The 26,937-nt window shown below is 53.2% G+C and overlaps 1 protein-coding gene across 25 annotated transcripts in view; it reads left to right on the top strand.

Annotated features, from left to right (window-relative positions):
- Positions 1–26,937, top strand: part of SEPTIN9 (septin 9) — a 142,529-nt gene that overhangs the window by 96,996 nt on the left and 18,596 nt on the right. The window contains exon 1 of one of the 25 annotated variants that reach the window (XM_065034699.1): positions 7,100–7,273. The exons of 16 other annotated variants lie outside the window; for them this stretch is intronic. In XM_065034699.1, the coding sequence (XP_064890771.1) occupies positions 7,141–7,273 (133 nt within the window). In that variant the 5' untranslated portion in view covers positions 7,100–7,140. Of the gene's footprint in view, positions 1–7,099; positions 7,274–11,716; positions 11,973–12,532; positions 12,799–14,143; positions 14,163–14,922; positions 15,371–23,468; positions 23,636–24,027; positions 24,147–24,975; positions 25,010–25,084; positions 25,426–26,937 lie in introns of those variants that run through there. 8 more of the 25 variants (XM_065034707.1, XM_065034704.1, XM_065034709.1 and 5 more) reach the window with 8 other exon arrangements.

The raw sequence follows: 26,937 nt of genomic DNA, 5'->3' as shown, positions 1-26,937 counted from the left end.
ATCCCATCGCAGAGTCGCTGCCTGACCCGGGTGCCACACGCACAGGGAGGGCTGAGTGCTTTCTGCTTTCCCCTGTTACCGTGTGCTGTGTCCCTGGCTCTTCAAGGAGCAGCCAGCACACCTCAGTTCCTTTTGGGAGATGTATTTTGAGCACTGAGGTGTCAGGAAGGAGGCCAGGTGATGCAGATGTGATGGTACTTCTGCTGCAGGTCTTTATGCCCCTGGGAGCGCTGTTCCCAAACACATTACATTGTGTTCATCTCCAGTGGCACTGACATTCATGTGTCTCCTTCTTCATGTCTGCATGGGCACAGTTTATACAGATGCCATCACAGTCCACGTGGGTTCTCCAGCTGTGCAGGATTCACCCTGCCTGTCCCCAGCCTCCAGTGCAATCACACAGAGAGTTAGTTTGCCCTGTTGGAAGTCCCTGAGGGCCTGTAGGAAACGCAGTGATGTCCCCAGTGGAGATTCATTATGTGAAGGAATAGTTTCCCATAGGAAACCTTATGGTTCCCAGTTCCTTGTGTTGCCTCATTTGAGACCAGGAGAGGGCGAATCCAAGGATGCTGAGCTGCAGAGTCCTCCTGGTGCTGGGCTTAAGGACCTGCTGGGTCTCTTCCATTGCTCTGTTGGGCCTGTGGGCTGGGTTGTGCATTAATGTCATTGCATACGGATAAGTGACACTGGAAGGTGATGGGAGATGCAGCCCTGGCTGAGGATGGCGTGTAGGAACCAGACTCAAGAGTTTCTCTGTTTATCTTGCGGTATCTGCACATCTGGAGCCCATGGCGGTCGTGCTGGGGAACATGCTTCCCGACCATCAACTCCTTTGGCATCTTCAAGATTTCTCACATTTAGGTTAATCATCCTACAGGCTGTTAAGGCAAATAAAATCCGTTATCTTGACCAAGATAAAACAAAGAGTTTGCTTTGATCTCTTGCAGTAAGGCCTGGCCGCTCGTTTTGTGACTGTTGTCGGCTGGGGGAGGGAAGCGATGGCAATGGTGATGAACCTTCTGTAGTTAAGAAATCATTTTTCTAAACTATTTCTAGACCTCTGTCCCTGCCTGAGATGTTTCTGTTGGCCAGTAGTTGAAGGGACACCATAGGCTGGGTACGGTGCCAACTCTATAAACTGTGTAAGAGGACTTGAGGAACTGAATTGAGATTATAGAGAGATAACTTTGTTTTGAGAAGATCAAACATTGTTGTGAGTGAAAAACAAAACTTGACAGCAAGCCAGTTGTGTTCTTTACTCCTCCAGCAAACAAACAGGCACACAGACACTTTTGTATTGTCCAAGATGCTGCGACGAAGCTGAAGTGAATGTGGCTATAAATGGAAGAAGCAGCTGGTCTTGGATTGCAGCCTGTGCTCAGTCTTCTTTGGGCCCAATTTTTCTTACATCTGTTATAGGTTTTAAAGGAAGGACTTGGGGAGAGGGCTCCTTTCCTTTGGGTTAGTTGAATTCGGGCCATTCATTTAATTCGTCTTCTGAATGGGTCTCTGTGTAGAAGCTCCCTGGATTTCTGTAGGGTCACACGCATCAATATTTCACTGTCTTGAATTGTTTCATTTTATCTTGGCATGAAGATGCTACCAGACATATTGGGAGACAAAGCTGGACCGAAGGGCCTCATCTAAAATATTTTGCAAACAACAAAACTTTGCAGATGTTTATGTGTTTATGACAAGCAAATTATTTTAACAAGCTATCTAAGGTTGCTGTGGCAGCATGGGGCTTTTTGGTCACTTGGCTCCTCGTTGACTTGTATTCTCTGCAGTTTCTTCTGCATAGAAGCAGGGGGTTGGGGTTTGCATAGCAAAGGCAATTTGTACAATTGGGATGAAGAAAGATTGAAATGAAACATCTTTCAAAACCTTGGAGCTCAAAGATTGTTGGTGCTCTAGAAAATATGAGCGTAAACTTGGACTTACGTTTAGCTTTTCAACCCCAGAGACAGTGTACAGGTTGTGTGTGAGTTGGCTGGTCCTACCAGCTCCTGGTTGTCCTCTGAATTCTGGGTCTGCAGAAACTTTCCATGGAATTCTTCTAGCGTGTTCCCTGGCTAGTGTTTCCAAGGGCTCCAGAAATATTTGGTGGGAGCTGAGCACCTACTTCCTTTTGTCTCATTGTGAATGCAGCCTCTGTCCATCTAAGACCTGTGCAGGGAATGTGCCCTATGGATCCCATGCACATGGCTTCATCTGTAGGTGCTGCAAGGCATTTACCGTGATTCTCTTGGGATGTCTGCACTTGAGCTCATTGTCTGGGTGTCTCTCTTAAGGCTGGTGTGAATTGTGTTCTCAAAGGGTTTATTAAGGAGAGCCTATGCAATCAGTTCAGCTAGAGACGTCTCCATTTGGGTGAGATAATTTTTGTATGTTATTTCCAGATTCAAAGAGATGGAGGTGGAAAAGGATGCTGTAGCAGGACAGAACTGCACAAGCCACTAATCCCTTGTTATCAATAGTGCTTCTTGGCCTCCCAGCAAACCTGGTCTCCTTGTGTCAGGTTGTTCTGCAAACAAGTCTCTGTGGACATTCATTGACTTAAGTGCACGGGTCCGACTGTCTTTGATGCTTATCGATAGTACTTTAACTTTTTATGATGGCCCTATCTTCTCCCCTCTCTTCCTCTCTTGCTGTGCATGGAGTGGGACAGACATTCCTCCCCTCTCTAAAGAAAAGCTCCATTTGGGAAGATTTGAGGCAGAGAAGATTAGATGGGAATCCAAAAGCATATGGTGCCTGGGAGGAGAGGGCAGTGATAAAAGTTAATGATACGTAAGCTCTTGAAAGGAGCTTTCTCAGTTACAGCTGTATGGTAGCTCACAGGTCTTAAATAGTAGGGCATTGCTTTCAACTCCAGCACGAATGCACCTGGGGTGTATTTCATGTGTGACGGGTAGATCTGGAGGGGTATTGTAGATATTGCCCTTCCCAGCTCGGACTGCAGTGCCTGCCTGTGTTTGCTCCCCCTGCATATTTTGACACTGGATGGGGGTGGTGGTGTCCTCTGACCCCTTCTCTATAGCTCTGGTACACGGAAATACAGGATGAGTCCCTGGTTACAGTCATTGAAGCTACAAATGCGCAGGCTCATGCTGTTATGGTGTAGAAGTTGCTGTCCTCCATCACAACATGTGATGTACCTTGGGTGGTCATTGGCAACTCATTCCCATCTCTAGTGGAAATAATTTCAAGGACCAAGAGCCTGAAAAACACTGAGAAGATGACAAAACGTTGGACGGCAGGAGAGCCTGGTCAGGATCCTGCCCTCGCTGTTCACTTGCTCGTTGCCTAGGGTGAATCCCTCTACCCATTCCAATATCTCCTTTCGTAGCAAGGAGCTGGTGAATGGGACAAGAGAACTTGGATTTGGTCCTTGCATTGGGTCCTTTCTCCTTCAAGGTTCATCTGGTGATAAGGAAATGGCTGGTCTGGGTCACAGACTCGCAGTGGGGTCGAGCAGGATGGGAGAAGCTGCTCTGCCCAGTTTACTGGGATAGCTCCAGTAAAGGAGAGGGATCTTCAGCTGTCCAGGAGGAGAGGGAGCATATCAGATGGTTCTTGGATCAAAACCTTCACCAGTCTACTCCTCTCTTCACTCCACTCTGTCCTAAATTTGAAAAACCTGTAGTTTGGAGAGGAAAAAAAGGATCTGGAAGGCAAACTTCGTGTGTGTGGGGAGCAGATGTGACGTGGATGCTGCCTCCTGATTTATGAGCAATGGAGACTGCTGACAGCGAGGGAGGTGGAGCAGGCGCTGCTGGGTGTTTGGGATGCTCTCTGCCTCATGTCTTCCTCCCCTGCTTCCATCTTCTGCAGATAGGAAAGAGAGTGGAGATTACCTTGGAGTTGTCCAGATTTATCCTGGGAAAAAAAGGAGTAGATCTGCGCAACTTTTCTGATAAAACATAATTGTTTAGACAAACTCTGGCTGAACTCACTTCCTCCTGCAGCCCAATGCACAGATAGAGGGGGTGGAAGTGGGAGGCCAAGTTCACAGGCTGCTGAGGCCCTCCCTGGGGTCACACCACCCCTGAGATCCCCTGTCTAGCCATTTTGGTGGCCTTGGAGAAGACAAGAGGACGCAGTTGAGTGCTGAGGATGATGCCCAGGCTTTAGGTAGTTGGGTGCTCTGAAATATGGAGGAGACCTTGATAACCCAGCACATCAGTGCTGAGAGCAGGGAGATGCGGGTGGTCCTGGAGGGCAGCATTAGATCCATCACGGTTCATCTGCAGAGGATAGACCTCGTTTGCCTGTTGCTCTGTGGGATGTGTTAGGTGAATTTGCTCCAGACGTGCTCTCTCCAGTCCTGGTGGTCCTGGGTGTAGGGTGCTTGGGCAGAGCTGTGCCCTGGAGAGATCCCTGTTTGGACTGGAAATGATGAGACAAGCAGGACTTGGATGGGATGTGGCTGCAGGAGGGATGTTGTCATGCCCTGTGTGGCTGCTACTGAGGTCTCCAGGAGTCGTATTGTGGAGTCAGATGAGGAATTTGACATCCTACCATAACACTGATGTTCCTCCCGCCATCCCTCAGGGAAACGGGTCCTCCTTGCTCTGCTTTGTGTAGTAAATACAAGTTTCTTTACAACCCTGGAACACATACCCTGAGGTTGCGGGGTGAAGGGTTCTTGTGCAGCCTGAAGGAGCTCTGGGGTTTCCTCTCTGCTTTGTGGCTTTGGTTCCTGGGCAGAAAAGTCTTGCAAAGAACTGCTCTGTGGGTGGGAGCTCGGTGGAACAGAGAGGCCTTTGCATGAGCCCTGGGGCTTGGCTTAATTTCCCTGTATCAAAGCCACGTGTCCATGCATGTCACCTGCAGAAGAGTTGGGAAGAGATAACCAGTGCTCATGTGTGACATGTGGCTGGAGCAGCCAGGAACAGCAGCAGGCGATGGGCCACCGTCATCCAGCATCTCCCCAGAACCCACGGTTGCCTTGGACCCTGGAGGATTTGTTTTCTTGTGCTGGCACTGAAGCTGTTCCCGGTGTCACCAGCAGCACCGTACCTGCTCTTCCTGCCCCAGGGCTCTCCAGCACCATCTGGCACCACTCCCTGGTGGCACCTGGGCTCATCTCTGAAGTTCAGAGGTGCAGCAAAACAAGCTCCTATTTAAATCCCCATTTGGTTAGAGAGGAAAGCAGGAAGGAGCAGAGCAGAGCTCCCATCCTGGTTGGTGCTGCATCTCCTCTGCAAAGACATTGCAGGAGCAGAGGGGTCCCTGGGCTTGTGCTGTGGTCTGTGTCCATCCTAGCTTCTGAGCGAGCAGAAAGGAGAGCGTTACCTCCCTCTGGTGCAGCCTGAAATTGCTCTGCAAAGCTTCAAGGAATGACTGTTTGGCTTCTCCTCTGCTCAGAGGACCGGGAAGGCTCTTTTTGGGCTTATTTCAGCCCATTTGTGGGATAGAGGGTCTATGGGACGGTTGTTTGAAGAGCAAGCAAACCAAAGGCTTTGTTTGGGCTCCACTGAAAGAACAAAGCTGGGAAAGCCTCAAATCATGGGCTGCAGAGACAAGGAGGGACACAGCTGTGGCTTTCTGCTGGGGAACAGTGCTGTGTCCCTTGGGAGAGGCACAGAGAGCATTGCTCTGAGTTTCTGCTTTTCCTTCTCATTTTTAGACATGCAAAATTAATTTTTCTCTTTTATCACCCGTGGCAATATTTATTTTACTGCTCTGCGGCAGCGGGGACTCGATAGCTTTTGCAAACTGAGTTTTCCCTTGATAAGCCCCTCCTCTGATTTCGCACTTTCAGCTGCCAGGCTCGGTTTTAAAACAGCTTGCACCGAGGCTGAAAATATTTGAAGGGCAGAGCACTGCCTTGCAGGAAATGGCTTAAGCTTCCTGCTCCCAAGATGGTGTGAGTGTTAAAACAGAACTGGAGAAATATTAGACATCCCACATCCGGCATGGTGACCCTGGGGTGATGTGATGGAAAGCCCGTCCCCCCCTGCCTGCGTCTGGCAGGACGAGGGGCCCAGCTGGTGCCCCCCAGACCCCCACACCCCCGACTTTCTAGCGGGGAAAATGGGCAAATTGTTTCCCGCTCCACTGGGCTTTGCTGTGTTTTGGTTTTGTGGGAATGTGTGGGGAGAGCTGGTCAAAGGTGGGGTGACAAAACGTCAGTGAATTTCCAGCAGAAAATGAGAGTTGGGAAAGCACTGTTTTCGATGAAATGTTTTCTACCAGTTTATCTGGCACCTTCCAGCTCAGACTGAAAGGCAAAAGTCTAAAATATAGGTGATCAGGACCTGAGTCGGTCCTGCTTGTTTGGGGCTGGAGCGGGACCTTCCGCATCTGTCAGTGGAAACCATGTTGAGTTATTGGCTTCATCAGAGGGAACTTAATTCTTCCAGCCCGGATAATTTCCCACTTTGTGCTGGCTGAGCACCATCTACCTGGCCAGGCAGGGAATAGCAGCTGGCTGTGTGTTCAGGACGGAGCTGCACAAGGGTAGAAGAGAAATGAGAGTATTTGTGAGCAGGCAGCGTGGGGAAGGGGAGGGCAGCGGTTCTGCGGGACAGGGTGGTCCTCGCTGCCGCTCTATGGTGGGTGTCGCATCTTCAGAGGTAATTCAGCTCGCTAGGGATTACTGCCCTGTTATGGAAAGCTTTTCCGGACCTCGGATTGTTGGCTGGTGCATGGAGATTTCGGTGATTTTATTCAAAATGTTATCAGTTGGCTAAAAAAAATACCTATGGCACGTGGCTGGGAGCCCACAGTTGTGGTGGAGGAAGGAGGTGGGAGCTGCAGGCAGAACAAGGAGGGTAATTATCCAGGCTGGAAAAATTAAGTTGTCTCCGATTAAGCCAATATCTCAACATGGTAGCAAATGCAGAAGGTTCTGCTCCAGCCCCAAACAAATGGGACCGACTCAGATCCTGATCATCCATATTTTAGACTTTCACCTGGTTCAGAGCTTTTCTCTGCAGCACCTTGGGCTGGTCTGAGCTCGCTCACACTGACTTCCTCCCAGCAGTCACTGAGAATCATAAAATGGCTCATAATGGAAGAAAACCTAGACCTCTTACACCCGTTCTGGGACCTGAGTCACTTTGGGAGGTGTCGTTCCAGCTCCAGGAGCAGACGCAGAGCGTGTGGGTGCCCGCTCGCGTGGGTTTCCCGCGAATGCAGCATTACGCTGTGCTCCCAAAATCCTCTTCCCCGCCTTTCCTCCTTTTGGCCCCTTCTCTTCCCACACCATTTCACGTGGGGCGGTGGGAGCTCTGGTCGCTCTGCAGGAGCGAGGATCAGGAGGGGGGTAAGTACCACCCTCAGCAAGCAGCTCTGTGCCTGGGGAGGCTGGTAATTCACATTGCTGATGCTCAACTTTCACCATGGCGCATAACCCCACTAAACCCCGAGCAGCCCAGCCCTTGGGGCTCGGGATTTGGCTAGGCACATTCTCTTTGTTTTCCCAGGTTTTTCCATGGGGTGCTTTTTGCTGGGAAAGCTTTGGCCAGCAAACTTGGGGGAGGGGAAGCTGAGGCTGATTTAAATCCCCAAAGTAGTTGCAGCTGGCCGAAAGCTGTGTGCGCAGCCCTGTAATACATCAGTGGTGCCCACTGCTCTTGCACAACATGCTGGGGCTGGTTAAAGCTCGGTGGGGGTGCGATCCAACCCTAATCCAGGCACAGCTTCATGCAGGGACGAGGGGGGTGGGCTGGATGGGGCAGATGCTGTGGCTGTTTTGGGACAGAAATACAGTTACTTGCCTCAAAGCCATCCCCATTCAGCTACGTGGCCGTAACACTGCAGGGACCAGGAGGGTGGTCACACAGAGCTGGGGTGGGATGAAAAGGCTTTGCTGCTGCCCTGCTTGCCCCATCCTGGAGCAAAAGCTCGCAGATGGAGTTGGTGAAGCAGTTACCACACAGCATCCCTGGGTCTGTAGGGTTCCGGGAGGGTGGAATGGGGGCTGGAATTAATTGGAAAAGGAAACATCCTTCTACAGAAGTGTCCTGGAGCCCTTCAGGCGATTCAGCATCACCGACTTCTGCTGAGCAGCTGTGGCGAAAATGTGGGTCTGCAGGAAGGAGCGAATACCGCTGTGTAAATCGCTGTGCTGTTGATTTATTTTTCTTCTAGCTGCTGGCTGACCCCAGGGTCTCCCTCCCAGCCCTTCCCTCCCTGCGACTGCGGGCCAGCGTGTCCCCACACGGGACGTGCCCTCCTTCCCACGGCTTCAGCAAAGGGACACGGCTGCAGCAGTGGGGGAGGCACGGAAAGGTTTGGGAAGAGGTTTGGAAATTGCTCATTGAACGGCTCTGTGTGGGGCAGAGGGCAGCGCTTGTCTTGCCCGACAGCATGTCTGTAGGGAGGCTGATCACTCAGCTTGTCTTAAATCTGAAATGAATGGGTGATTTGGGGCCCAAGGGGTGAGTTTTAACCAGTCTCTCTGAGGCTTTGGCATCCTGCCTTGCCCAGACGTTGTGTGCGCTGCCCTGCAGAAAGAGTGGGTTGGGATGGGGACATCCAGCACTGCTCTTGGTCCATGTGTACATAGTGCTGCGTAGGGTGGAGTGATGGTGGTGAGACTGGGGTGCAGGTGCTGGATGCTCCGTTCCCCGCTTGACTCTAAACTCCTGGTGTGATCGTGCTGCAGGTCTGGCCCTAAATGTCTCTCAATATCAGTCCCATATATATATATCTCCTGAAATTTCTCAGGGCAAATTACAGCCTAATTGGAATTAGGTGCCTAAATACCTTTTAGGATGTATGTCTTGGCTCCTCTGTGTCTCTGGACACAGCTCTGCCCCATCACCCTGGTGCTGGAAGAGCATCAAAACCCAGGACATGCCCCGTCATGGGGAGTGGGATGACAGGAGCAGCTGGGGCGAGGGAGGAAGGGGCTGGATGCTGCACTGGGGACCCTCGAGCTCCGGTGGACTAAAGTGTCCCTATTAGTCTTTAGAGAGCCTCAGGGCCTGTCTCGGTGTTGGGGTGATGCTGGATGAAGGTGCCCAGCATGAGTGCTTTGGAGCCGGTGCAGAAGCTTGCATTGCACATCCAACACCATGGGTGCCTGCACCCAAACCCCAGCTGTCCTTCAGCAGGGCTTGGCTTGCCACAGCTTGCCTGAGCCCTGGTGCTGCCGGGAACAGGCAGGGGCCGGGCTGGACACGTCCCCTTGCCGTGTGCCCATGGGCAGGGCAGAAACACCCACTGGGGAGAGTCTTTTCCAGGAGAGGACCGTACCTCTCCCTGATACCTCATGCACAGACTGTGGGCCATCACGTGCTTGTTCCTCTTGCCTGCTGCTTTTTAACACCTCTAGGTATAAAAGGAGGGACTGTTACAGCTTGGCATGGCCACCTTGGTAGCTAATTTGCTGTAGACACCTTCTGTAGTCGGTAGGAAGGGAGATGTTTCTCCAAACAGCTGGTTAGGACATCTCTAGTCCAGTTTTGCCAACCCGCCTTTCCATTCTCTCTCTTCAGCGATTAGGCAGCTTGAATCCATCCCATCCCTCATCCTAACTCCTCCTTGAGCTACAGGATGTCCTGTGAGATTACTGAGCTCTTGAATGAGGGGCTTTCTTAGCTTGGCAGAGGCTGAACAGACCCCAGAAGGCTCCTGTGCTGGGGGAAGAGCCCATTGCCAAGTCACAGGAGGAATTCCCACGTTCCTGTTCCTTTCAGCTGGCTGCCAAACAGTTGTCCTCTCCATGAAAGCTGATGTATGTGGTTGGATTTAACCTTTGCTCAAAGAAGTGAATAACAGAGATCTTTTACTTTTGGTTTCTGGGTGTAAATTCATTATTCAGCCATGGTTTTGTATGTTCAACACAATTCTGTGGTGGGAAAAGCTGGAGGAGAGACAGACTTTGCTTGGATGAAGTCCCTTGTAGCAGGGACTTTCCTGGAGCCTGCAGAGAGATTATCCTTCCTTCCTGCCCTAATGAACCCCAAACCAAGCTTTAGGTGCCAGCTACGCCTTACTGTTTCAGTAGAAACAAAAAGGCAGCCCCATGGGACGCAGGATTTCTCACGTCCGTGGTTGCTGCAGGTCCTGCCCAGACACATGGACATGCTCCTGTGCTTTTCCCTGCCAGCAGCAAGGGTGTCTGACTCCGGCAGCGGGGAGCGATGGAGTTGCCAGGAGGGGAAATGCGCTTTTTCATGGCTTCTTTTCATGTCTATGGCAGAAGGCACAGCTAGCACATTTTTTTCTGTCCTGGACCCTCTTTTTGCTCTCCAGTTTGTCTTATATTGAATGAGCCTTAATGACACCGGTACTAGTGATTGTCACCAGTCACATAATCAGCAGCACCCAGCACTGTCAGAGTGGTGTGTGAACCACAGCCTGGCCACTCTGTGTGGTTAACTATTGAGTGTGGGGATGACCTGGTTTGGGGAACCTGAGAACGACACAAACTTCAGCTTCAAGCTCCCAGATGTGAGTAAAGAAGAGAAAACCAGCAGGTCCTGGGACTGCCTGAATTCATTTCTTGAGGACATCAGCCACGGCTCACATGTGGAATCAGCAGGAAGAAACCGTGCGAAGACAAGAGAGGTCATGGAAATCCTGTGGTGAGGAGTTCTTGGCACCCGTGGTGGATGCACCCCATCACCTTGCACCCAGCAATGAGCCAGAAGTCACCCTGATCCAGATCAGCTGAATGGCAGGGCAGTGCATGGCCTCCAAAAAGTTAGAATGAGGAGACTGAGGGGTGACCTTATTAATGTTTACAGCTATATATAGGGTGAGTGTCAGGAGGATGGAGCCAGGCTCTTCTCGGTGACAGCCAATGGTAGGACAAGAGGTAATGGGTTCGAACTGGAACACAAGATGTTTCACTTAAATTTGAGAAGAAACTTCTTCTTGGTGAGGGTGCCAGAGCCTGGCCCAGGCTGCCCAGGGGGGTTGTGGAGTCTCCTCTGCAGACATTCCAACCCGCCTGGACACCTTCCTGTGTAACCTCATCTGGGTGTTCCTGCTCCATGGGGGGATTGCACTGGATGAGCTTTTGAGGTTCCTTCCAATCCCTGACATTCTGTGATTCTGTGTGATAAGATTTGGTTCCAATTAAATGGACACCCATGGAGGTGACCCTGGGGTGCTCCTCCCAGCAAGCAGCCCCACAAGGGTGGGGAGAAGCTGCTGATGGAGTGAGGCGCTTGCTTGGGGGTTTTGCTTTGGAATGGGCTTGTAGTGGGACCCTGGGGAAGCAGCATGGAAAGGTCAAACCTTATGAGTCTTGCTGTTCCTATACCAGCAATTCCCTCCTAGAGCTGAAGTTCTGGGGGAGCAGCAGAGACAGGGGCAAAAGCGAAATCTTTTTTGCTGTGAACATCTGGAAATCAGAGCCTTGTGACCCACTGAAGAATGGGAATTGGTGTAATTGCCCCCAAAATGACAAGCTGTTGATTACTAAGATGCACAGCCCATGGCATCGCAACCAGCCCAGGGGTTATGACCAGTGCCATAACCCCACATGCTTTTTTATTTTTTCCATATCTGTGAAAATCTCTGCTCTCCCATTAGCGCCTGCCCTCAGCACTCCCTGAAAATTGCCCAAAAATTCCATCTTGGTGCAATTTAGGATATGCTCCAGCCTGCCCCGAGAACATCTGGTATCTGTGCATCGGGTGATATTAATCACAGCATGAACTCAGCCAAGTGTTAAACGGCAGAGCCCTCCCACCTCCCCCCTGCAAATGAAGGTTGTTTCAATGTTCCAGCAATAAAATTAACCTAGCAGCCTGGGCAGGCGGTGATCTGGCAGGAACAACTGCTGTGTGGGATGAAGGGATGGAGAACGCTCTTAAATGGGCCAAGAAACCATGCGGTCCTATGACTTTTTGAAATCCCTGCGGTGTTTGAAGCTATTTTCTAGTCCTCATCTTCTGAATCCACGGCCATTCCTGCTGCGTCTGCAACTGCTCCCTCTCCCCTGGTATTTTGTGTTGAGGCTGTTGTTGTTTTGGGTGTAAAAGCTGCTCCCTGTTTCCAAGAAGGTAAACACCCCTCCCTCGCCCTGCTTTGCTGCAGAGATATCAAAGTGCTTCGCAAAGGGGGAGAGATGTTGTTTCTGTTTTGCAGGTGGCGGAATGGAGTTGCAGAGGCTTCTGAGAAACGCGTGTGAATCTGCTTGCTCGGAGGGTGCTTGTGTTTTTCCTCCAGGACACTTGTTGGCTTCTTTTAATGTTGGGCAAAGAGCAGACCAAACTGGCACAGGGAATATTTTTATTCCTCTTTATCTTGGGTGACCACATGCCAGACAGCGAGGAAACCCCCATCAGCACCGTGCTATTCAGCTTGTCCCCGAAGGAAAACCTGGCTCAGGTTTGCCTGAAGTTCTCCAGCTGGGGACTGAGGGTTGGTTGGTTTATTTGGGTTTGGGTTTGTTGTTTTTTTTAAAAAAAAAAAGACAGAAAAAAATCAAAACTGTGTCTTAAGTGCAGTTGGCACCTTAACCACCGAGGCTGCCCTGATTTCAAGGGAGGCAGCCCCAGCGCTGCTGCATGGGAGGGACGGCAGGGGGATAACTCTTGTGTGGTGCCTTTGATGTTGGAGGCTTTTTACCCGCGTTACCCCTGGGAGAAACTCAAGTGCTTTTCATGTCTGGTGGTGAGGGAGGCAGAGAGCCAGGAGGGACTCGCTTTGCAAGACCTTTACTAAGGGAATTGAGCAAAACTTTTCAGAAGTTGGAGGGAGACTCTCTGGGGCGAGCAGGGTAGCGCGGATCCAGCCTGTTTTGGCAGCTGAAATAGGTGCTGAAGCATCCTTGGCTCCTGCAGACGCCGGGAAGCGTGAGTTGTCTTCTTCCTAATCCTTGCCTGAGTAAGTGTCTCTGCCTGAGCTCTCCACAACCTTGGGGAATAAAAAGCTGTGGCAAGGGCTGTGCTGGGGTCTCCGCAGCTGTGCTGGAAGGGAGTCATGGAGCAGGCAAGCTGGAGCCCTGGTCATGCAATGAGTGCAAGGGGGGTTGAAGGGTAAGGAGGGGAAAATAGAGCAGTGGCTTAGCAAGGGGAAAATACCATGGGCATGATGCAGGCATCAGCGCAGGGGAACGCTTTGTCAGGGCCTGTGCTGAGGGAGGATGAGCCAGCTGTGCCTCCCGCTCGTGTTCGCTGTGGGATGGGGACGTGCTGGGATGTGTCAGCACAGGGGCTGGAGCGGGAGAGGGGAGGCACGGCAGCTGGGGCTGGGTCCTGGGGGTGAAATGGGGCAGCAGCAACCCCAATGTGCTTTCTGGTGATGGGGCTCCTTGGGGTGCCAGCTCCCAGCGCTGCCTGCCTGCCAAAGGGTCCACACTGAGAGCCCTGCCCCAGCCAGAGGGGCTGGGTGCAGTCATCTGCACCCACAGAGGCAGTGGGAAGGGGCTGCTGCAGCCTCACCTGCTGGGCAAATGTGTGCCTGTATTGACTTTTCTGCTGGTGTGAGAGTCACTCGTGTATTATTATATTTCCCCTGGGAAACTCATTTCTCTGGCATTATGGGGAGCATATCTGGTGACACAAGGGAGGGCTGACAGCCTGCTCTCGAAGTTGGTTGTGAAGTGATGGGGAAGGAACCTCCTGGTGTTAGATGGTCTCTTGTCCTGATGAGCACTGGGGAAAATCCATCCCCTGAGCATCCCTGTGAGCACTTGTGGGTGGTGCAGGGCACCAGGCCAACCAGACAGCAGGGCAATCCCCTCCCCAGCCCTTTTCTCTAGCTCTCCATGCCCATGTGGGAAGTGGTCCCCAAAAGCATCCTCCTGCTCTCCCCTCCTCTCATCGCTCTTGTCCCAGCAACTCCCAAACCTGAGCTGCAGCCTGTGCCCAGGGTCCAGGTCCTCACCTGTGCAGGGACATGCGCTGCAGGGTGTGCTGGAAGGACTTGGAGCATGCCCCCAGAAAGGCATATGGATGAGGATGACCAGCTGTATGCCAGGGGAGGTCTTGTCCCCTCCACGAGTGAGATGTCCGAGCTCTTGCCCCCGAGCCCCGCAGCGCGGGGGGGTGATGCTGGCCACTCTCTGTCCCCAGCATCGCCGCGGGTGCCCACGGGTGGGACAGCCCGCAAGTCAGCGGGACTCGCCTCCCCCGTCCCGAGAGCCCGTCCCGCGGCTTTTCTCTTTAACTGGCTCTTTTGAACCAGCCCTGTCCAACCCCCTCCCGCCCCCACCCCGCCTCCGGCCCCGCGGGAGCTGCGGCCGCTGGGTGAGTTCGCGGACGGGGCTGGGGGGCCCGGGGACGCAGGGACCGGTCTGGCGAGGGTGGGATGTGTGGGGACACCGTGGTCCCTGTCCGCAGTTTTGTTCTGTGCTGTGTCGCAGCATTGTAGCTACGCAAACCGTCCCGGCTGGGAAGCTTCCCTTCCCTTTTTCCTTTCCCTTCCCTTTTTCCTTTCCCTTCCCTTTTTCCTTTCCCTTCCCTTCCCTTCCCTTCTTCCTTTCCCTTCCCTTCCCTTCTTCCTTTCCCTTCCCTTCCTCCTTCCTTTCCCTTCCCTTCCTCCTTTCCCTTCCCTTCTTCCCTTCCCTTCCCTTCCCTTCCCTTCCCTTCCCTTCCCTTCCCTTCCCTTCCCTTCCCTTCCCTTCCCTTCCCTTCCCTTCCCTTCCCTTCCCTTCCCTTCCCTTCCCTTCCCTTCCCTTCCCTTCCCTTCCCTTCCCTTCCCTTCCCTTCCCTTCCCTTCCCTTCCCTTCCCTTCCCTTCCCTTCCCTTCCCTTCCCTTCCCTTCCCTTCTTCCTTTCCACCTCCTCATTCTTCTCTTGCCAGTCACAATGGCTGTTTGCTCAGTGATCACAGAAGACTGAGAACATGTACGTTTAAGTGATGCGATGGGAACCCTCAGGACTTCCCAAGTCACGGTTTTTCTCACTGGCCTTAGGCAGAGGCTGGGGGTGATCTGCGCACAAAAGGCTTTGTGCCAGAGGATTTCAGACCTGGCTTTTTGTATCCATCCCTTGTGTGGCTGCACTTCATTCAGGGGAAACGCATCCGGGATGGATCTGGGCTGAGAAGTTCAGGGCCATACCCATTGCCGGCTTTGCGAGGGCAGATTTGGGCCAAAGGAGCAGTTGGGCTCCAAGGGGGCCAATATTGCTGCTCTGTGCTGCAGCTTTCAGCATACACTGAGCTATGTGATAGGGTTTCTCAGAGATGTTGTAGTTCAGGGCTAGAGGGCACTGACAGAGCATTGTGTCTGCTCTTCCATAAGTCATGGGTCATTACATCTTGGCCACAAACCCCTCTTTGGAGCCACAGATGTCCAGCCCTCGGCGAGCTGAGGAGCCGCATGCCCTGCACAGCGCGCTGGGCTCACTCACTGCTTTCAAGGGTCAGCTTGCATGAACACATGGACCAGAGGAGTGCAGGAACATCCGACTGTGGTGCCAGGCAAGCTCTGGGTTAAATAACCCTTGCGTTAAGTAAGTTACTTAATTTTATTGAATTCCCACTGCTGTGGATGGTGGGTGCAGCACATGGAGCAGACCAGTGCTGGAGCGGGGTGGGTTTTTATGCTGCTGTTGGAGATGTGCTGGCTGAGGGTCCTGGGTTCCCTGGTGCTAATGGCTGTTGGTTGGCTTGACAAGAATTGCGATTACATGTGAACCTTTACGTGCCATTGCCCCATCCAGGTGTGATCCCAGATTGTAGGATACAGCATCCAGGAGGAGTGCAACCATCCAGGGTGTGTAAGGGCATCCTGAGTACAGATAAGGACATGTCAGGATACAAAAAATATGTCTGGAGCGCATGGAGGACTGTGATAGTCCTGGGACCCGTGACCCCTTCAGTGCTTTTGTAGTTGCAGTCCATGATTTTCCATGTTGAGAGCAAAATACCTAAGTGACTGTGAGGCTCATGGGTAGCTCGATGGTGGTGTATTGAATGTATTTGACCTCATAACCATTAAGCAAGTATATTCTGGCTAGTATACACTAGCCATAGCTCAATGTATGCAGATGTAGCGGGGTCTAATTACTTGGTGGCTAATAACCCGGCAGTGGTGGTTCCTGGATGCCTCTCCACAGGGAATCCACACTTCCTCTCTCTGAGCACGGTGGAATTTTTATAGCCAGTGGTTTTAAATGCTGTGATTTCCTTATGGTTGTGATGCTGCATCCAGCTCTGTCAAAGCTACACTGGGGCTGGGTGAAACCAAAGCCAGAGATGTTGATCCCTGGGTGTAACAAGTCTGAGCTTTGCTCTGGTACACAAGAAAGGCTGGGAAAGGGAAAGACAGCTCTCCTGGGGTTACTGGTCTGTGCCGGCTTGTGCCATCTCGTGATCAGCATCTTGAGACGTGGTCCCTAAAATGGCCGGGCAGTGTTAGGATGCTCGTGGGTACCTTCCTGTGTACCCTCAGTGCCATCGGTGGTCACTACAGCAGGGTGCAGCTGAGCATCACCCAGTGAGAATTTGGCAATGATGCTTTCTCCAGCCCCTGATAAATTACAAAAGAACTGATGACGAGGTCTGGCCGCTCTGGGGGTGCTTTGGGGCCATCAGACCTTGCCAGGCTGACATGGCTGCATCCCTCCGTGTCCCGCTGCAGGGATGCTGCCCTGGTCCAGCCGCCTCCACCCGGCTTTCCCTTCTCACAGACTTGTGGAAAAATGATTTCTCTTCCCATTTCCTGGCCTCCTCCCAAACTGGGTTAACACTTGCCGCGGATGCAGAACTCGCTGGAGGGGCCCAGCCAAGCGGGGTTGTAAAAACCACATTTTCTTTGGGAATCGGATTAAAGCCCCTTCTTCTGCGCTGGGCGGATGTGGGTGACATGAAGCCTCTCTTTGTCCTAGATGGTATTTCTGGCCCAGCTGCAGAGGGTTAACCCTTTCGTGTCCCACACAATCCTGGTGATGAATGGCCCTTTGCTAAGCAACGGGAACCTTTTCCTCAGCGGCTGTGGGTGGAAGCAGGGGGACTGTGGGCTGTGTCCTCCCCCTGTGCAGCCAGGGGCTGAAATGGCGATGCCTTGATGCCTGGGTAGGGGACTGTGTTGAGATGCGTGTGGGACAGTGACTTGACCTAACACTGCTTTCTTCTGCCTTTCTTTGGCATTTTTTTCTCTCTCCTTATTCCTCTAGATAAACCAGTGGAAAGGGACATGTGCCCCAGTCCTGCACTGGGACCAGAGCCCTGTCTGTGCTGAGACAGGCCCAGGCTGCCTGGCTGGCATGGAGGGACACAGGGATGCCAGTGGGACAGGGAGGGGACAAAGGTCACAGTGAGCACAGAGCTGGGCCAGCTGGCGAGAGCAGGAGAGCTGCTTGCGTGCTCCTCAGAGAGCAATTGCCATGTTGGTGACGCTCCCTGGGGCACTGGTGCCCAGCCAGGTGCTGGCACTGGACTGCGAGCAAGAGCATTGTTTTGTCAGGAGAGCTGGAGGACTTAATTACCAGCGACTGCAGGCAGAAAGCGCCTGTGCGGCTCCAGGGAAGCCCATGGCTCCCTTGCCTGGGGTGTGAGGAGGCGGCTCGGTTTGTTACTTGGCCATGGCCGAGCAGAAATGAAGGCGATGTCATTGCCATGCCCTGGGGAGCGATGGCTGTCAGCATCTTGTGCCACACACCCAGGGCTTGGGTGCTTTTCATTTTTTTCCCTCTGCTGTGGCACATTGCTGCGTCACTTTGGACTCTTCCTCTGCATTGCTGCTCTCAGTCTCGACTTGGCTTACTAATCTATGCAAAAGCCGAATTGCAGCAGGGACCGTCCTTTTCTGGTGGCCTGGCAGGAGTGCCCAGGGCTGGCTCCCTGCAGTGTGGATCTTGTGCTGTTATCAGGGCTGCTCCCGATAAGAGCAGAGCAGGGATTTCCCCATGGGGGTGGCCTGGACCTTGTCAAAATGACACCAGGAGGAGCTCGCCAGGCCTCCTGGCAGCGGTAGGCTTGAAGACCACAAGTCTGAATTCACCCTGTGCCCCTCTGAGTGTTAGGATGTGATCGCCCCGAGGCTGATGGAGGTGCTACCATCTCCCAGATCTGACCCCAGCAGATTGGGGGCTGAGGGGGACTTGCTTATGGTGCAAGAGCTGCAGGGAAGCAACGAATTTCCCTCCACCCCCCATCCTCCTGACCTTTTCCCATCAAAATACAAAGCACTATTATTCGTGGAAAAGCACCTCCATCAGAGGAGACAGCTGGCGCTGCAAGCAGCTTGCTGGGGATGGGTTGCTATTAATTAAGCTGCAGGAGACAGCCTGGCAGCTTGAATGGAGTTTTCCTTCTTTTCAAGGTTAGGGTGCCCTAAATTCTTTCTTCTTTACCTCCAAAGGGAATTTATAGTTTTAAAGGGGGAAGCGCACAAAGGACAGAGAAAGGCTCTTTATGCGCAGCTTGTGCAGACACGGATCCATCGTGCTGCTGGCGATGAGCGTGTGTGTGCTGCAGGGACCCTTAGGACACCCCAGCACCCACTTTGCAGCTTGGTTTGTACCGGGTGGATGTTGTGACCCCCAGGGATGTCACTGCCTGGGCGGCACTGGAGCATCCTCTTCCTGCTGCCTGGGCATCTCCCCATCTAGAGGAGAGATGCTACTTTGAGGTGAAATAGTGTTATAAACAACTTCAGCAAGTTTGCTCGAGCTGTGGGATGACACAGGCAGCCAGGTTTTTCACTCCACACCATTCCTCCTTGCAAAAGTGATTTATTTTTACCAAACCCATCCTCTGCCCCTGCTGTTGAGTCCACTTGGACTGTGCTGCTGGTGGTGAGAAGCAGAGGCAGTGATGGAGTGGTGCTGGACCCCTGCGAGGTGCCCCTTGGCATGCAAGACCAACAGAGGGTCTGTCTGTCCTCCCCTCTCTCTGCAGGGCAGGATACGGGGTTTTGGTGGAGTGGGGCTCTGGGATGCTGCTGGGGTGATGTGCAGAGGGTTTTGCTTTACCTTTTTGAAGGTAACTTGTCCGTTGTAATAGTCTGGCAGGGGGTGTCTGGGGAGGTGATCTTGAGGAGGGATGAGGATTGTTCCCAAAGAAAAAGCAGCAGCCAAAGGAGCAAAGTGCTTTTCCTCCGGCAGGGCTGAGCTGTGTCATCTGCAGAGCTCTGCTGGTGACTCTGGAGCTGCAGCATTTCGATGGCAAGGCAGACCAGTCCCTGCTGAGCAAAACCTGTGCTCCGAGTTGCAGCGGGGGGGAATTGCATGGAAGATGCTGCGTGTGCTTTGCGTCTGTCCGAACCAGCATGTCAGTGGCCAAACCGGTGCCCCCTGCAAGGGGGAGAGATGTTGCGGGGAATGGGGGTTTTTCTTGCTTTTTCTAAATATTTGTGACCCTGGAGTGTCTTCCAAGCACCGCCCATTCCCTTCTGCACAATGATGAATTGCTCAAGCACAGCAAGGAGCCTCCTGCCCTCCCTACTAAAGCGAGCAGATGCCACGGATCCCCTAGAAAAGAAACGTGCCAGAGGAAGGGATGTGGCTGCAGGGGCACTGCTGGGTGTGATGCTGGGAAGCGAGGCACGGCCTCCCTGGGGAGCGGGATGCGACGCTGGGAAGCGAGGCACGGCCGCCCTGGAGAGCGGGTGACTCACGCCAAGGACACGGTGCCAGCTGCGCACGCTGGCCCTTGGCAGTGTGTGAAATAATTCCTTCCTTCCTTCCCTCCTGGAGAATGGGAGCAGGCTGGAGGTGTCCAGCTGGAGGAGCCCCCAGTTTTTGGTGTGATGGGAGCGGTCCATCAGCCCAGGGAGCGGACGCTGCTCCTGGTGCTGTGTGTAACATGGGCTCAGCAGCCCGGCCGTGGTTCAGTGATGCTGACAGGCTCTGCTGCCTGCTCCTGGCCAAGGCATGGAGGGGTTGTCCCAAAAGCAAGGCTCTTTACCCACTGTGCAAGCAGCTGAATATACACACAGAGTCAAGGTATCATTTTATTCTGATATCACGCAACATCAGGTGCTAGGTGATAAAATCACAAAGCTGGCACACCTTCTTCACAATACTTATATCATTTATACTTTCAATTTTGATTAGTACCTCCCCAGGTTTTCTACCCCATTTCCAGAACTGGTTGTTAATTTACATGGGATTATACAATAATTTTCTTGTACTACGCATGCTCATGGGTTAGGGTCTTCACTCAGATAGGGGTCTTTGCACCTGTGGGTGTGATTTTTAGTATTTTAATAAACTTACAATGAGCAAAATTCATCTAAAGGACACATTATCTGATGGTAACTGCTGACAGGATTAATTCTTAGAATTGGTAACAATTACAGAGGGGCCGATGGTTGTTGCTCCCTGTGCTGGTTCAGGGTGTCCCTGCCTGCAGGACCCCGAGATGCTCCTGGCAGCACCTGCACCCCATGGTACCTGCTGCTCCTCTACGCTCTCCATCTAGGGAGACTCAGACCACCAAATAACTCCTTGTATGAAGGAACTAGTGGGATACCTGCAGAGATGTGTCTCTGATATGGGCTGCTCAGAGAAGCTGCTTATTGTCAAAAGCCAGGTAGCTTGAAAGTAAAAAACACAGCATCTTTTTTAGACTTGGAAGTCCAGAAGGGAGAAAACATTGTTGTCCCATAGGTCTTGACCATTACAGACCTTCTGGAGCATTACCCTGTGCATTCAGAAGGGACCACAGTGGCTACCTGCCAGAGCCCGTCCTGAGTGGTAACACCCCCAGACCTGCAGCCAGGCTCCTAGAAAAGCGTTTCCATTGGTTTTAGATGTTCCTAGTAACGGAGGATCCTTTCTGCTCCTGCTGGAAGTGATGGTGTGTCTTTCAGTGTTAGAAATTAAATTTTGGTTTTCTGGCCTGCAAGCCCACATCCTTTTCTTGGTCATGCTGCCTTCCACTGAGCTTGCTGGTGCTTTTCCAAGGTCTTTGGATGTGCTTTTCCTTTTGCTGTTTATTGATCTGAGATTATAAATATAGCTGGCAGGATTTCCAGCTGTCTGTCAGAGTCATTGGGGACTTGCAGGTGGTCAGCATTGCTACGCTATTAAAACAATGAAAATAATTTACTTAGCCCTAACACTGCACTTTTGACTGAGGGTTTGAGCTGTACGAATTGGAAATGTCTCTTCAGCATTCTTACAAGAACAACCATCCTCCTTGTCTTCCCTGTGCTCAAAGGATTTGACGTTTCCTTAGTGTTTGGCAGCTTGGAGAAACCATTGCTGGAGATCTGCTTCTCCCACTGCCTCCCAAGTTTTCCTGAGCATCCAGGACCACCCATGGGCCACCCATGGACCACCTTCTCCACTGACCCCTACCAGCTACTCATATGGGACTTGTTCCCTCTGCCTTGTGCAGCGTGGCTGTGACATGGGGACCCACTTTCACCTGAAAAGGTGTCAGATAAAGTGAGTATGGGTAGGGCTGCATGAGTGTAAGGCAGGCAGGAACCTTCCATGTTATTTTGGGTAAGCTGCAAACCCAAGAACTGAATCTGTAGTTGGTTCAAATCCCTTGGTACGACTTGCAACAGCAAGATATCCTCGCTAGAATTGCTTGTAACTCTGTTCAGTGTTTTTTTTTAAGGAGAAGAACAACGACTTTCTGATTTTAGAACTCTGAATGGGGGATTTGGATGCAATTCTTGGCTCTGTTGTACATTTTCTGCCTGACCCTGGGCAAGTTGCTTAATCCTTGTGTTCATCTACACCATAGGTATAAGGAAACATGCAATGGGAGAAGTACGGCAGGGCCCTGCTCTCCTTTCAGAAATGGAAGGTGCTCCTATAATAACAAATCCCAGAGGTAGCTGTTTGTCACCCTGTGAGTGCCTTCCCTGTGCAAACAGTCCCAAAGGTACCTGAGAGCCTTCACGAGGACCAGCGCCGTTATCAAAGCCCCATGTACTTATTTGCTTTGAGGCCAAGGATACACGTTGTTGTCCTTCTGAGCTGCTCACTCTCCCACCTCAGGTTGTTTCTGGGAAGGATGAGATATGGGTTGAAACAAAATATTTTCTACAAATTAATCTGAAAAACAACTTGCATGCAGTGGGAGCTCCCGTCCTGTTTCAAATGTCTTTGCAGAGCTTCTGCTTCAAAAGTCTTTGCAGAGCTTCAGGGGGAACTTTTCAACAGGTTGTATTTTTTCCTCCTCACAAGCAAGACTAAAACACATCTGTGGTTTCGATATGAAAAAATAACACAGAGGAGCGAGGCGTTGGTTCACGTGGCTGAGCACCCTGTGTTTACTTCTCTGCTGCTAGTCTTGGTTTGGGCAAGTGAACCCTGTGCTGGGTGCTTAACACCCGCATGCTGTTACAGATGTGGATATTTAATGACAGGGCTATTAAGAGTGGACCCGCTTTTCAAAGCCCATGTGCACGCAGGATCATCCCTTATTCCTCGTGCAAGCGCAGCACCTGAGTGAGCACAGCAGAGCGCTGCAGAGCCAGGCTGAGCTGCTTTGTGACTCTGCTCCTACCTTTTTCCAGCTAACACAAGGCTGGAGTGAGTTGCACAGAGATGCAGCTGCTACTTGGGCATGCCCAGTGTGGCATCTAGCATTGGATTTTCCCGGAGATTAGGGAGATTAAAACACTAATGCCCATTGATAGGGGTTAAGGCTTTATTAAGTCATAAAAAGTGGTGTAATCCAGCAGAAAGCTACACACAGCTGCAGCGTAAGCAGATTGAGGCTGAGTTTCCTGCATGGGTGCTGGGGTGGAGGTTTCTCAGAAATTGATATTTGTGGCACTTGCTGAAGGGGGGGGCGCGAGTCTCGCCCCACTGAGCACCCGTCGTGTCCCGGGCAGCCCATGCCAGCCTTGCGGGGCATTGCAGCGGGGGTGCTGCCGGCCTGGTGTGTGGCAGCTGCGCTGGGTGGAGGACGAGCCGCTGCTGCCAGCGGTCTGGAAGGGGAGAAGGAAGGTGACAGCCACGTGAGAGCCGTGGTGACAGAGCAGGGTGGCTGTGGTGTTGGTGGCCCGGGCTGGGTTTGTGTCTGGAGCAGGAGTTTGATAGTGCTTGGTGATGCTGCTAGCAGGTCAAAAAGGATGGACAAGCACTAGCCCCTGGCTTGTGGACTGTGCATGGGAAATGGAGTCCTTTGGGTATTGAGGACTGCAAATGTGCGAATCCTTCTTAACCCTTTCGTCATCTGCAGGCCTTTCTCTGGGAATGCAGATCTTCTGAGAACTGCAGGGAGCTGAGGGGAAAAATACCCCAAACACAGAACAGGTCAAAGTAACGTCTCAAAAAGGCAGGTTGACTTTGCCCCTTCTGCTCCTTGCCCTGCAGCCTGGGTTGTGCAGACCACGTTGGGCTCTGTGCGCCTGCTGTGTGGGTTTGCCCAGCACCAAGGGGCTTCGACCCACACCAGGACCTGCTGAGACCTCTCGCTGCCGGTGAGATGTGGGCCTGTGGTGCAGCCCACCTGCCTGGCCCTGTGTACATCACTGCGTCCCTGCTGGGGCCCTTCTTTCTGCTGTTGGAAGAGAGGCGATGGTGAAGCTCTGGTAACCAAGAGATAAGGCAGGAAGGGCTTGTGGAGACAGATAGTATCTTTATTCAGCTTAATTGTCATGATTTTAAAAGCAGACAAGCCGGTGGGTGTAGGCTGCTGTCTCAAACCTGGCGGATGTGAGATGCAGCCCAGGGGTTTTCGAACAGCTGCAGAGTGAAGTGAGCCTACGGTCAGCAGCGTTAACACATGCCGGAGACTGGTTTTGGTCTCTGCTGGGAGAGTTTCAGGATATTTGAAAGCAGAAGAGCACTGAGAGCCAGAAGGTCTGTATTTAGTGCTGAGGACCAGGTCATGTCCCTGTCCCTTTGTCCCTGGAGCAGGGGCATGGACAGCGGGGCTGCTCGGGATGGGGCTGCGCTGGGGCTGCCGAGTTTGTTCCAGCCACGCTCTTCCCCATGGAAATCCCAAGCACCGACTCCCCCACACCCCTCCCCACCTCCTGCGTGGGGCCGCGAGTGGAGGGATGAGGTGGGACGTGCTGTTGCACATGGTCCCGAGCCCCTTCCCCCTCTTAACCGCTCCGAGCCGCCCCCTCCTCCCCTGGCCCGGCACCGGCTCGGAGCGGCTGGGGGATGGAAACCGCCCTGGGGCGAAACAAACTTCCCGGGAAGAGGCTCCATCCCCCCGGGCCGGGCTGGAGGGGGAGGAGGGCAATGGGGGAGGAGGAGGCAGGGTGATGGGGAGGAGGAGGAGGAAGGGCGATGGGGGAGGAGGCGGAGGGCAGCGCGGGAGGAGGCGGGGAGCCGCCGGTTGCCGGAGCTGCCGCCGCCGCGGGTGAGTCGCCGGTGCCCGGGGGCGGGGGCGCAGCGGAGGGGGAGGCTGGTGGAAAGCGGGGGGGACGGTACTTTTTGGGGAGTGAATTGTTCTGGGGGAGAGCCTGAGAGCGCGGGGGGTGGTCCCGCCGGTTCCCACGGCGGGCCCCGCGCACCCGAGCGCGGTGAGAGGTGTCGGGACGGGGGTACCCGGGCGCTGCCGGGGGGGCTCGTCCTGCAGCCCCCGCCCGGCCCCTCCCAGCCCTGCGCCCCACAAGAGGGGCCGTTGTTCGGCGGCCGCCTGGCCGCGATGCCGGCATTGTCCGGGGATGAATAGCGGCTGTGTCCGGGGGGGCACATCCCGCGGGGACCCGGCGGCCCCGCCCGCGCTGCTGCCGCTGCCCCCCGTGAACGGGCTCTCAGGGCGTCTGGGGTGCAATTGCCCTTTTTTAAAAAAAAAAAAAAAAAAAGCAACAAAAAAGAAACACTCCCCCACAACAAAACAAAATTAAAACAAAGGGAAAACCTCAAAATCCCCATACAAAAAACCCCAACCAGCCAAAAAAAAAAAAAAAAGCTAAACTAAAAGCCCCAGGGTGTAAATCCGCCTTGAGCGCTGGTTACTCCCGTTCCCGGGGAGCTGGCAGCCCTGGCGCTGCTGGTCTGCCTTTTTCTTGCCGTAGCTGCAGAAGTCAGTGACTCCATGGAGCGTGGGAGGTCAGCGCTGGGTTTGGAGCACGGAGGCTCCGGGCACACGCAGCCGTTGCAGGGCCCTGTGCCGAGGTGCCCTGCGTCCCTCCTGCCCCGCTCTTTGGGCCAGCTGAGTTTGCAGAGCGCTGCCTCTTTGTTTTCAAAGCCTGAAGTTCCGCAGAGAAGCAGCGAGGGGTGAGAGGTGCTTTCTCTTGACTGGGGGCTGGGAAGACTCGCCACATCACTCCTGTGTGGTCGCCCAGAGTGGGCAGGGGCTTTGGAAGGAGTCACCTCCCAGACCCATGGGGCAGTCAGCTTTGTGTGGGTCACACCTGCCTGGCTGCGGGCACCCCAAACCTGTCTGCGGGGAGCAAGGGCTGGGCTGCCACCAGGTGCTTTGCTGCGTGGGGTGGTTCATGGAGTGGCTTTTGCTGGCACTGGTGTGCGGGAGAGGTCCCTTGTGACCGGGCTGTCCCCAGGCAGGCAGGGCTGGTCTCGGGGTCACCTCTCGCTCCACCTCTGGGGGAAGCTGCTTACAGAGAGAGGTTCATTGGGGCTGCGTGGCCAGAGACCTCTGCATACCTGGGGATCGGTTTGCAATATTGGAGCAGGTGAGACTTGAGGTTGTTTATGATCATCCTTTTCCTTTTAAACTTCTCTGGGCAAGCGGGAGAACAGCATAACAACTCCTTGCAGATCCCTGTAAGTGGTTTAGAGCTGCTGCCTCACGTGGTTGCAGAAATGAGGATGTACGACTGCCGGTTACGCTGCAAGGGCACATGTCTGGGACGGGGCAGGGTGGGGGTTGGCCTCATGCCATACCTGGGGGACACCAGGGTGGCACGGGGGCTCACACCTGAGCTCACAGGCAGCAGTTTGCGAGCGCTTGAGGTTGTGTCCAGGCAGTGGTTTGACCTTTGGGATGAGTTCCATGTCCCAGCCCAGAAACACCCATGACCGGAGCGTGCGGCAGCCAGAGGGTTAAGCCAGGAAAGGAAGCAGTAACAGGGAATCCTGGAGCATCCCTCTCTTGTAAATGAAAGAATGATCTCGGGTGAGCTGCAGAGGACGTTTCCGGAGCAGGGAGGGGGAAGCGTGCGGTGAGCAGGGACGGAAGCGCAAGCGGGGGACATCTCGACCTCCTCCACAGCTGCGTGTGCTATGTGTCCATGGCTGATGACTGTGGCTTGGCACTGTGGCCCTGCCTGGTCACCTACCGAAGCGCTTGCTCCAGAGCAGGAGTTGCTGGCTTCATTTTTGATCTCTGAAAACAGATTTATCCCCCTATGTGAATAAAAGGCTTCAAACCTAGAGCATCTTGTGTGCACAGGAGGCACCTGGCCACCTCTCTGGCAGCTCTTGGGTGGATATAGTCTAGTGAAGTGTAGTTAAGCATCCTCTGCTATTTCTAGGTCATGTCTGTTGGCACCTGGATAGAAGCGCAAGCTGAGTAGGGAACAACCAGTTGGTAGGTGGGTCTGGGCTGGCGACCAGCCTGGTGCTGGGGATGCAAACAGACGGGTTCCAGCTTGGGCCTGGCTCTGCCAGCTGGGCTCAGATGATCGCAGTTGAATAACAGAAATGTTCCTTAGTTACAGTTTGGTGCTGCAGGGTCTGCGGCGGTGGCTCTGTGAGCCAGGCTGAGCTCTCCAGTTTTGGACGGAGCTGTGCCTCGTGTTCCCCGGTATGGCTGAGCAGCTGTGTTCACCTCTTGGCTCAAGAGAGGTTGGTGCTAGTTCAGAGGGTCCATGGTGGTTATGCCCCTCTCTGGGTCTCCTGCAAAATATCCATTCCCTCTTGCTTGAAAGACTCCAAAGCCTTTGAAGTGGTCACCAGCTCGGTGTGCAGGGGGGAGAGGCCCTGGAAGCTGAGTGTACTGCAGCCCACCAGTTGACCAAAACCTATAAATTCACTCTTTGATTCTAAAAACATCTCTGTTACACCCTACAGGCATAATTTAGTAAGAATGCCACTCCCCAAAATTGGACAGTTAGTTGATCTGCACTGCTCCCTCAAAAACATCTGTGGATGTTCAGCTGCCCAGGAAGCGGTTGTGTTTTCACACCCTGATACATCGCTGTTTGCTGCTGTGAATCTTCTCTCTGTGTTTGTGTGAACCTGTC

Source organism: Columba livia, chromosome 18 (assembly GCF_036013475.1).
Source record: "Columba livia isolate bColLiv1 breed racing homer chromosome 18, bColLiv1.pat.W.v2, whole genome shotgun sequence".
Classification (NCBI taxonomy): Eukaryota; Metazoa; Chordata; class Aves; order Columbiformes; family Columbidae; genus Columba; species Columba livia.
The sequence above is the reverse complement of the archived record's forward strand: the minus strand, read 5'-3'. Positions and strand labels throughout refer to the sequence as shown.